Genomic DNA, 11662 nt, shown 5'->3' on the forward strand with positions numbered 1-11662 from the left:
ATTGTATATTTATTTGAAAAAAATAAATAAATATGAGATTTATATAAAAAAATTAATTTTTTAATAATAAATTTTACTTTTAAAAAAAAATAATTATATGATACTTATATACTTTATAACTGTTATTAAAAATAAAAAATAGGACATTAAGATTTTATTGATTTTGATGGAACAAAATCGAATTTAAAAAGACGATATTTTATTATTTCCCTCCAATCCATCGGATTCTTGAGGCTTTGACTTTTTTATTTTTTATTTTATTTAGATTTGGTGTCGACTCTTTGAAAACAGAGGAACCAGGAAAGTATGTGCCTAGATGTGGCAATTTGTGATACGACTTGTTAATCTAATATGAATACGATACGATAAAAGTGAGTTTGGGTTTAGTCTTATCAGATTCGGATCAAAACGGATCAACCTGTTAAAACATGATTGCTTAACGGGTTACTAACGGATCAACCCGTTTTGACCCGTTAAGCTTAAATTGATTTTTTTTTTTTTTTCCTTTTTCAAGTTTTCAATCTTAAATTTAATTCAATTGTAATGTAACAAAAATAGTTGGACTTGTGTAGAACCGTAGGTGTTCTAATTATGCACTGCAGCACTATTAGTTTGTTATTTTGTTGGGACTTTAATTTTGATATATTTATTATTTAGATTGTAATTTGTAGTTGTAGTTAGTTTTATATTTTTTTAGAGACATTGTGATTTTAATATTTATATAAAATTAATCAGGTTAAACAGGTTAATGGGTCGTGTTCGTGTCTATACGGGTTAAACGGGTCATAACGTGTCATGTCGTGTCGTGTTAACTTTTTCTTAAAATTCATTAACAGATTATAACGGGTCGTGTCGTGTCAATCCGTTATCTTAATGGGTCGTGTTAGGGTTTAGAATTTTGACACGAAATCCTTAACGGGTCGTGTTTGGGTTGACCCATTAGTTGTAATACACATGTCTCAACACGACACGAACACGACCCGTTAACACGATTTGACACCCTATACGTGCCTATGTGGAATGTCAGGTGTTGCCACATTTACCAAGATGTCCATTGAGCCAAGAGAGCTCTTGTGGCTAACTTAGTAATTTAACGGTTGCACGTTCATATATGTGTTCGTTTGAGCAATTGAGCATCAACTCTGTCCCCTACTCTGTTATTCGAACTTTTGGAAAATATCTCTCTATAGGCACAGAAACACATCCGTTTGATCTCCCGATCCGTTCTCGAACGAAAATTCTGAGAAATTACACTCAGGAGTCCCACAAAATCTTCTCGGTGGAAATGCAGAGACGATTATTAAGGCTGTTAGACTGCATGCACGTTGCAGTACTACTGTGCAATCAGAATTTTCGCGAAGGAAGATCCAGGTGACTCGTCTCTATCTTTTTTTCGCATGTGTTTGGATGCCGAGAAATCTTCTGGAAAACGAAACATGGGATATATGGCCGGTCCTTCTAGGTTTTCCCTTCTTTTCCCGCTTTTTCTCGGCAACCAAACCAGTGGCAAGGCGTTTTGTTCGTGGTTTTTAATCTGTCCCATTAAATTTGAAGTGGGTATCATAAAGTCCCATGTTTTGTGGTTTTCCTTCACCTGGGTAAGGAGTGGAAAATTTCCATATCGAAACGATACGGTTTCTGACCACAGAGAGAGCACCGCTAGAAGTTGTCAATTCCATGAGGTACAGGGACATTAAAGTCCTTGCAAAATCTATCCTCCCCTACTCATGGCATTCAACTTCAGCGATGGTTGCGTGGGCTATGCGTAAAATTCCATAGTCACCTCCTACACAAATACATTGTCAGCCATGTGTGTCTCATCACTTTGAATTTTTGAATTTATTTTTTCTCCCTTTGTGTCAAATGACAACAATGCCAGCATCACCGATGGGTTGGTGTATTTTTAACAACAAATATTTTAAATTATAAAAACATTTTACAAAAATAAATTTTTACAGATTGATATAGTTCGGTATCATTCGTTTAATTATAAAATTATTTTTATTATTTAATAAATTTAAAATATTATGTTAAATTATATTAATTTATAAATTTATTTTTATAAAATAAGATAAGATAATAAGTGGATGGCTTAGTTGGATTATCAATAGCTGGGCGCTTTCCACGCGTCAGATCCCGCGGAATTATAGTACTTCCACTTCCACCTATGTTCTAATATAACATAAGGCCCTTTTGTTAGTTGCCATCTACCACTTCCACTTGATTGCCTTTTGTTTTAAATTATAAAATACAGTATCTTTGTTTTTTAAAGAAAGTGTTCCCGTGTCTCTTATGGGGTCGGACTGTTCCTATAAACAATGGTTTTAGGAGAGGTACCCATGTTAGAAATCAGCTTTCCTCGGATTTGTTTGGTTGCTGGCTAGAAGTCAATAAAAACAACATTTTTATTTTTATTTTTTTATAATTATTAGTTAGAGGTGCCTCATGAATGTCTTGGTAGGTGGGTCCATCATATGCTATTTTGATGTCCATTTTCTTTGCCCAAATATGGGATCAACGATATATATAGCATGGTTTAATGATACTGCAGTTTATGATGATATTTGTGTTATAAAATGACCGAGCTTCTTGTTGGAAAAAAAATTAAAAATAAAAATAATTGTTCCATATTTTCAACCATCTATGCCGACAAATGCCACATCTACGGATTTACCGACTCCGTACCTGGCAACCTCAGCTACCATATATATATAAATATATATATATATATATATATATATATTTTACCTATTTGCTAGGAATCTAGTACTAATAGTGATTAAGGTTTGGTTTATTTACACAAAAATGTTGGTTTGCATGGTGAGATGTCAAATTTTTTATTTTAGACGAAAATTTGAAATATTATTTTTTAATATTATTATTATTTTAAAATTTAAAAAGGTTGAATTGAGAATTTAAAAAAATTGAATTGTTTATTATATTTTATGTGTAAATTTGAAAAAATTGTAATGATAAAACTAGATGAGAATTTTACATCTCATCCCACTTGCCAAACCTGTCCTCATCTAATCTCATCTCATATAATTATTATAATTTTTTTAAATTCTTATATAGAATATAAGCAATAATTCAATTTTTTAAAATTTTAAAATAAAATTAATATTAAAAAATTATATTACAATAATATTTTATTCAACTTTTAACTAAACATCTTATCTGAATTGTGTAAACAAACTAGGCCTAAGTTCTCTTTTATTTTTGGCAGTGGAAAAAAATGATTTTATTTCTTGTTTTGTGTTTTAATTGAAGTGGTGCATCATTTTTCTCGATCTGTTTGGGTCCACCTATCTCTTTTTTTATTTTTTATTTTATTTTAGGTGCATGAACTTGATATTGCCTCTGCAAGTTTTGGGCGTGAGAGGATTGTTCTGTACTCTTTCCTTGTACGTACGTTATAAAGAGAAAATTAACTAATATACATATATATATGGGTATCTCAAATCACGCAGGAACTAATTATCTTAGACGCTGGGTTGGAATATTTGCTGCAAAATAATAATAATAATCAAGATGGCTAGCAATGCTACGGTACTGTCGAGTCCGTGTCCAGGGCCGATGAAGGCAACGTCTAATGGGGTGTTCCAGGGGGATAATCCTCTTCATTATGCACTCCCTCTGGCCATCGTGCAGATATGTCTTGTTGTCACCCTTACACGCATTCTCGCTTTTCTTTTAAGGCCATTGAGACAGCCTCGAGTGATTGCAGAGATTGTTGTAAGTTCCCGTTCTCCATTATAATTCTAGACGGCCACGTATTGCCAATATGCACAAAATAATTACATGTCTTGGAATTTTAAGAGAGATTTTTTAAAATTTGAAAAAATGGGATGTCGTAGTTCATTTATTTTAATTAGAGAGGACTTGAGGAGAACCTAATGATCATAATGTGGTAGCCATTTGCTTTATGAGCTCGTAGTGAAGGTAGATAAAGGGCTTAGTGATGTAAATTTTCTGAACTTTGTGGTGCTCTTTACGTCTCTAGTAACTTCCAATATGATCTTCAATTATTGCTGTTTGCGTAAAACTGGATTGACGATCAATGGTTCTAGCTAGGAAAGTCGCACCACTATAAATAATGCTTGCAGCACAATCCATTGGTAACAGTACTTACTTCGATCTATTGCTTTCCATGATGGCCGGAAGAAGTTTCTTGTTGGCATTCGATTCATAACCACGAACGGATGTCGAATCAAACTTGCATACACCGGTAAAAACAGTCCCAAGTATGTTAATTTGGATGTGAAATTTTTTTAGATCAGTTTTCGTAGATGAAATAAATATTTTTTTTGATACATATTTTAAAAAAGCATAGCATATATGACCAGCCTATCGCCCGTGGCATAACACTTTCGCCACCCAGATCGGGCTATATGGCCTATGCACCGTCCATGGTGGCCAATTACTAGCTAGCAGTGGTCACTACGAAGACCAAATCGTACTGGAGCCACCCATAGTGGCCAGAAAAGGGTGGCTTGATTTGGGCCTCCTGTGGTCACCGGAATCTGGCCACCCCGTGGTGGCAGCCACCACTACGTGGTGGTTGTCTAATTTTTTTAATTTTAACGCCATAGATGTTGGATGTTTAGGAATGAAAATACCTTTTGACTTCAGAGAATCGAGATGATTTTGGTTGCCAAACATCATTTTTAAGAGTCATAACTTAGGTTCTACAAATTAGGTGGTTCCATCCTCATCTTCTTTAATTTGCTTAATTGCTGCATCTTCATTTATGATGGAGAGTTTAAATCTTGTTGCCTTCTTGGCAGGGTGGAATATTACTTGGCCCATCCGCTCTCGGTCGTAACGAAGACTATTTGAATGCAATTTTTCCATCTAGAAGCCTCGTTGTGTTGGATACTTTAGCAAATCTGGGTCTCCTCTTCTTTCTATTCCTCGTTGGCCTAGAGTTAGACCCAAAGTCCCTCCGTCAAACCGGAAAGAAAGCTTTAAGCATAGCTATTGCAGGAATTAGCCTTCCCTTTGTATTAGGAATTGGAACGTCATTTGTCCTCCGAGGAACTATTTCCGAAGGTGTAAATGGACCTCCGTTTCTTGTATTCATGGGGGTGGCCCTTTCTATCACTGCCTTTCCTGTTTTGGCCCGTATTCTGGCTGAGCTCAAGCTATTGACCACTGATGTTGGCCGCATGGCCATGTCCGCGGCAGCAGTCAATGATGTGGCTGCATGGATTCTACTTGCTCTTGCCATTGCCCTCTCTGGCAGTGACCACTCTCCCCTCGTTTCATTGTGGGTTTTCTTGTGTGGCACTGGTTTTGTTCTCTGCTGTGTATTCATTGTGCCGCCTATCTTTAAATGGATGGTGCAACGTTGCCCCGAGGGTGAGCCTGTGGAAGAGTTGTATGTGTGTGCTACTTTAGCTGCAGTTTTGGCAGCCGGGTTTGCCACTGATGCCATTGGAATTCATGCCCTCTTTGGTGCATTTGTGCTCGGAGTTCTTGTCCCACAGGAAGGGCCATTTGCAGGGGCTCTTGTGGAAAAAGTTGAGGATATTGTCACTGGTCTTTTCCTTCCATTGTACTTCGTCTCAAGTGGATTGAAAACCAATATAGGCACAATTCAAGGGCTCCAGTCATGGGGTCTCCTTGTTCTAGTCATTTGTACAGCCTGCATTGGGAAGATTGTTGGTACAGTGGCAGTCTCCCTCCTCTGCAGAGTGCCTGTCCAGGAGGCTTTGGCTCTGGGGTTCTTAATGAATACTAAAGGTTTGGTGGAACTCATCGTCCTCAACATTGGCAAAGACAGAAAGGTAAAATGAATTTTTTGGCTTCTAATAACAGAGAGGTCAAAATTCATAATCTTTCATGTGTAATTGGACTTGATCTGCTTCATGATCCTAATGAATTTAGCTTATTTTTATTGCAGGTACTGAACGACCAAACATTTGCCATCATGGTTCTGATGGCCATCTTCACGACCTTTATTACCACACCTTTAGTTATATCAGTATATAAGCCAGCTAAAAGAATGAGCAAAGCTAATTACAAGCATAGAACAATTGAGAGGAAGGACCCCAATTCTCAACTTCGGATTTTGACTTGTTTCCACAGTACAAAAAACATCCCCACGATGATCAATCTCATTGAGGCTTCACGTGGGACTGAGAAGAAGGGAGGACTCTGCGTCTATGCATTGCACCTCATGGAGCTAACTGAAAGGCCCTCTGCAATTCTGATGGTCCACAAGGCAAGAAAGAATGGGCTACCCTTCTGGAATAAGGGGCGCTATTCGGATAGTGATCGAGTCGTCGTTGCTTTCGAGGCCTTCCAGCGGCTAAGCCATGTGTCCATTCGCCCTATGACTTCAATTTCTCCCATGACTAACATGCACGAGGACATATGCACGAGTGCTGAGAGTAAAAGGGCGGCTATGATAATTCTCCCCTTTCACAAGCACCAGAGGTTTGATGGAGCACTCGAGACAACTCGAAATGAATTCCGTTCAGTCAACCGGAGGGTTCTTGAGCATTCACCATGCTCTGTGGGGATCTTGGTGGACCGTGGGCTTGGTGGAAGCACCCATGTTTCTGCAAGTAATGTTTCTTCAACCTTGACAGTCTTGTTCTTCGGAGGAATTGACGATCGGGAAGCCGTCGCTTATGGTGCTCGAATGGCTGAGCACCCCGGTATTTCATTGACAGTCATTCACTTCAGAACAAGCCCTGAGCTTGCAGGGGAGACAGCTATCGTCAATATCAGGGACGACTCCAACAGTTCACAAGGATCAGGAGATGAAAAATTTCTTGCTGAATTCAAGCGGAAGGCTTCGAATGACAGCTCCATCAAGTTTGAAGAGAGGGTGATGAGAAATGCTGCAGAAACGATTGACGTGGTTCGGGAGTTTAGTCGATGCAATCTGTTCTTGGTCGGCCGAATGCCGGAGGGCCAAGTAGCGGCAACATTGAAAGTGAAACATGACTGCCCGGAGCTTGGGCCGGTTGGCTGCTTGTTGACATCTCCAGATTTCTCAATTTCAGCATCAGTCTTGGTGGTGCAACAATATCATAATAATAGATCAGCGAGAGTGCCAAATTCAGTGTCTTCAAGGAGGGTAGTGTCGCCAGAGTATGGTTCTTCTGTGATGGGCGAGGAAGATTTGGAATCTAAATGATTGGATCATGGGGGCCTAATAATGAAATTATATGTACATGCAGCAGCAAACAAATCAGCAGTGACAAGAAATAATTCAATGTCTGTGTCACCTGAAGTTTTATTTTACCTCATGCAATATTATCTTAGCGACTCATGAACATTTGAGCTTTAAGTAAGTTTGTTTTCGTCTTCATTTTTCCCCCTTTATTGGGCTACTGAAATGGGTTTCTTTTTTCAAGCATCTATGATCAGAAAAACTACATCTACTGGTTCCAAATTAAAGCAACCGAAGTGCTTGTATTAATCGGCCAACTCCAAAGACTTGCAAAGTTGAAGTTGGAGACCCATAGTGAGGATTTGACCTAATCAGTGGCCAGTAAGTAAAGACAAGAAAGTTGGTTCCAAACTTCCAATGCCACCATCTTCAATCGTGATCATTATTTTCTTTTGCATGTATCATGACCTTCCACAACGTGACTAATAAAATAAGGGAAATAAGGGAAATACTTTATATCTAAAGGGATTATACGAAAATAAATTCACAAATCGATATAATTTGATGTGGTATAAAATTATTTTTATTGTAAATTAAATCTAACGAATCTTATGAAATTATATTAATTTGTAGATTTATTTTATATAATCTTTTTGTGTACATAACAATTAATCAAACGTTTAGAAACATCAGATTAATTCGAAACCAGTAGGTGAGAAAAAAACAAATAAATTAATGAGAAGAGAGGCAGTGAACCGTTGAAGTACTTGGATGGTTGGATCAAATAAAAAGATATATATAGTGAATGGGGATCGGGTGGGACTTGTTATTTCTCTTCTCTTTTAAGAGAAAGAAGGCTGCAAGATAGTCTTAAAATTAGTTTTTCAACAGGAGTATGATTTATGCAGCCTTAAAGTGTGTAAATTTCATTTATTTTTATTTTTTTTAAATGAGACCTATATATAAAAAATAAACTTTTTTAGATTGAACTATGCTTTTTTAAGAAAGAGTGCATAAAATTTATACATTTTAGTGTATCTAACATTACTCTTTTCAATAGCTTTGGCGTGCAAGGCTTCCACCAATAGTCCTTAAATTGGCATGCTTCTATATTGGCCGTATAACCAATTGTACCAAATATTAACAACAATAATTGAGAATATAATCTTTCCAATATCGGACTCATGAACATTTAATTATGGGTACATATATCATACGGAAATGAGCTTACAAACATTGTCAGCTGCGAGTTTCTTCATTATAGAAAAGATCAAAGGCCAGATGAGAGAGTCCACAATTATGCTTTTGAAGGTAGAAGATAGAAGTGTTAAAAGGGCTATTTTTATAAATAAAAATGTCGTTATTTTGAATATTGTCATCTTCAATCATAATAGTCGATATGTCATATTGTGAAGAGACTTTTTATTTGAGTAGTTGACCTACTAAAATACTTAAAATATGTCATGTTGGATAAAAGCATGCGATAGGGGTGAGGAATTGTCATGAGACGATCAAGGCAGTATATATGCGTGAGAGAAGTCTACGTGAAGGAAGGCGATAAATGATTATAACTGTTGATGTTATGTTTCATGGCCTAAGCAGTGCCAAGGGCCTGCTTCATAGAACCTACAAGATAAATAAAGAGTGGACTCGAGTTGAGCTCGTAAGTCCTCTGATGCCAAAGTCAGCTGAGAATTCCTGTATGTGTAAATAAAAAGTATCCAATTCTTTTTCATGGAAGGGGTTGGAGTATTTATATCTGACTTGGACCCCATTTTCGAGGGGAAGCGTGGGACTCCAAGGTGTGTCTGGATCAGACCTATCTCATCCCTGATCTGGTAATATTCTGCCATACCGTGGTCGCGTGCAGGTATATTCTGCCATGTAATAAATGCGACGTGTTCCTGTTCACCCGTAACTGGGCAGGTCATAAATGCTACGTGTCTCTGGCTGCCCATGACTGTGCAGGTCATAAATGCGATGTGCTTCTAGCTACCCATGCTTGGGCAGGTCTGGCTTCTGGTGTTCCACTCATTTTCCTGCTTGGAGTGACACCATAGGGGCCCCAAGCCTTGTAGCGGCCTCGAGAATGGTTGGGCTTGTGATGGGACTTCTGGCCGACCAAAGTCTATAACCTGGGGGGCTCCCTTTCATGGGGCAGAGGGGACCATTGGGATGGGCTTGGGCTTGCTCGTCGATCAACTTGGTTCTAGGTTACTTGGAGGCCCTGGGCTGGGCCGTTGGACCTAGGGGCCCGTTCCCCTCACATTACCCTTCGAAATCTCACCACAGCTAAGATGTGGGATTTCCAAGCGAGATGTCCTCTCCTGATTTCCCAACGTTTTGGTTAGTCCAGGGGACGTCCCCTATGGGCTTTCGATTCTTTCAATCATTAGTTAACCGTTCGATTTTCCTTCCTCTGGTAGTGATAGTATTGACAAGCCCGTGGTGCCACACTTCCGTCCCTTCACCTCAACTTTCACTCACTCACTCACTTACACACACACACACACACACACACACACACACACACACTCTCTCTCTCTCTCTCTCTCTCTCTCTCTCTCTCTCTCTCTCTCTCTCTCTCTCTCAAGGCCCCTCCATCAATTTGGCTTCCATGGCACCTGTCCTCCGATGGGCGTGCGTCTCCTCATTTCTTACCCGTCCCATGCTAAACAGCAGGTGATAGGACTACTAGGCTGCCTGTTCGCTGGCCTTCTCGAGACTTCATTGGGCCTTGTTTCCCATGCGCCTGAAGCTTCTCTTGTTACCCATGTTGTTTGGAGACTAGCATGTCTCTTCATCGACACCAGCCATGTCGGTGCTGCTTCATTTCCCGCACCCTCCTCTATTGTCCCTGGCTATTTAAACCCCTGGTTTGCCTCCCTCCTCAACATTTTTGCAACTTCCTCTCTTAGAATACTTTCTTCCATCAGTCTCATGAAGTATTTTTTCTTGCCCTTTCGAATCTAGCCCTTCTCCCTTCCTCTGTTTCCATGGCCTCGAAATCCTCCACTGATATCCCCGGCCCTTCCTATGATGGTCGAAGTTGGATTTTCGTGGTAACTAGCGGGGATCTTCATGCCTACTTGATGCAGTTCAGCATTCCTCGATTAGTCATTTTGGAGGTTCCTCGGCCGCTGGAACATGCCGTGTCCTCTTTGGGAATAGTGTCTCAGGTGGCCCTCTACCCCGGGATGTTCACTTGTAGAGTTTGCCTCCCGTTCTGCCACCCTGTTTGGGAGGTCCTCCACTACCTAGGGTTGGCTTCTGCCTAGCTCATCCCCAACGGTTGGAGATTGTTGATGTCCAGATGCATCATCACCAGAAAAGGCCATTTCTTGAGTGGGGGAAGTGTATCCCAATCTAACCACTCGGGAGTTTCTGTCAATAGACCGAATCAACTGACAGTCTGTGTGGGTTCCAGGCGAGGGTCTCAGGCTAGAGGATCGCAACGTTGGAATCCCACTACTTGAGTGTCAAGGACCACAGGAAGAGGTTCTTCTTTGTTTTTGGTTCGGGTTGGGAGTTCCTCGAAAAAGAACAAGCTCAGGGGGAGTTTCCCATCTAGGTCAACTGAGGGCTCCTCCCTTCTGCACAAAGCATGGAGATTCGTCTGACTCCTAAGGAGGAGGCTCGTGCCAAGAAAGTGATCAAATGGGCTCAAAAGCACGAGTACGAGTCGAACACCGACATTGCCCTCTGTGACCCCTATGTACTGGAGTACTACAGATCGCCGAGTAGTTCACCCTCACACCATTCAGGGATTATGCTCTCGGGGGCAAAAGAGGGCGACCGAACCTTTCCAGCATGAGGCTAGCCGGTCAAAAGCTTGCCATGACTCCTTTCCTGAGCCTTCGAGTGGGGCTGGTTCTTGGGAACATTCTCATGATGGTGGAGAATGGGTCGAACCGTCTTATGTTAGGGTTCCTCCTCCCCCCAACCTGGGGGAGGATGACATCATTTCCTACCAGATCGAGTGACACCGTCAGTGCATCTTCCTCAACACCCCCTAGCCGATTGCTGGCCCCTCCTTTCTCGCAGGCCCTCATCCGGCCCCTGTCGAGTTGCTGCTTCCCATTCTTGAAGAAGAGGGTGATTCAATCTTCGAGGTTGCCTTCCTTGAATATTTTGTGCACTTCCCTTTGCATGTTCTGGGTGAGATGAGGAAGTTTGAGTCTTTCGAGGACACCTTGAGGGAAGAGCCAGCTCGTCCTTGGGGCTGCACGAGGGTGGTTCGGTTCTGGAAGGGGGCAGCCTGAGTGACGGGACGGGAAGATGAAGAAGAAGAAGAAGAAGAAGAAAGCGAAGAAGAGGAAGAAGAAGAAGAAGAGGAAGAGGAAGAAGAAGAAGAAGGAGAAGAAGAAGAAGAAGAAGAAGGAGAAGAAGAAGAAGAAAGAGAGGGAGAAGAAGAAAGGGGGGAATACAGGGAGGTGGATGACAAAATGGAACAGTCTTTTGAAGGAAGGGAGGAGGGTGCGTCGGGGAGCCCCCCTAGCTCCTTTTCTACATCTAGATCCAATCGAGATGAAGAGC

The 11662-nt window shown here is 40.6% G+C and overlaps 1 protein-coding gene across 1 annotated transcript; it reads left to right on the forward strand.

Annotated features, from left to right (window-relative positions):
• The first annotated feature begins 1166 nt into the window (after nt 1–1166).
• Nucleotides 1167–7307, forward strand: LOC122280354 (cation/H(+) antiporter 18-like). Its single transcript, XM_043091209.1, has 4 exons — nt 1167–1371; nt 3471–3735; nt 4788–5789; nt 5906–7307. The coding sequence occupies exons 2-4, from the start codon at nt 3532–3534 to the stop codon at nt 7148–7150; spliced, it is 2451 nt and encodes an 816-aa protein (XP_042947143.1). The 5' UTR covers nt 1167–1371; nt 3471–3531; the 3' UTR covers nt 7151–7307.
• The last annotated feature ends 4355 nt before the right edge of the window (nt 7308–11662 follow it).

This window comes from Carya illinoinensis, chromosome 11 (genome assembly GCF_018687715.1).
Source record: "Carya illinoinensis cultivar Pawnee chromosome 11, C.illinoinensisPawnee_v1, whole genome shotgun sequence".
NCBI classification, from domain to species: domain Eukaryota; kingdom Viridiplantae; phylum Streptophyta; class Magnoliopsida; order Fagales; family Juglandaceae; genus Carya; species Carya illinoinensis.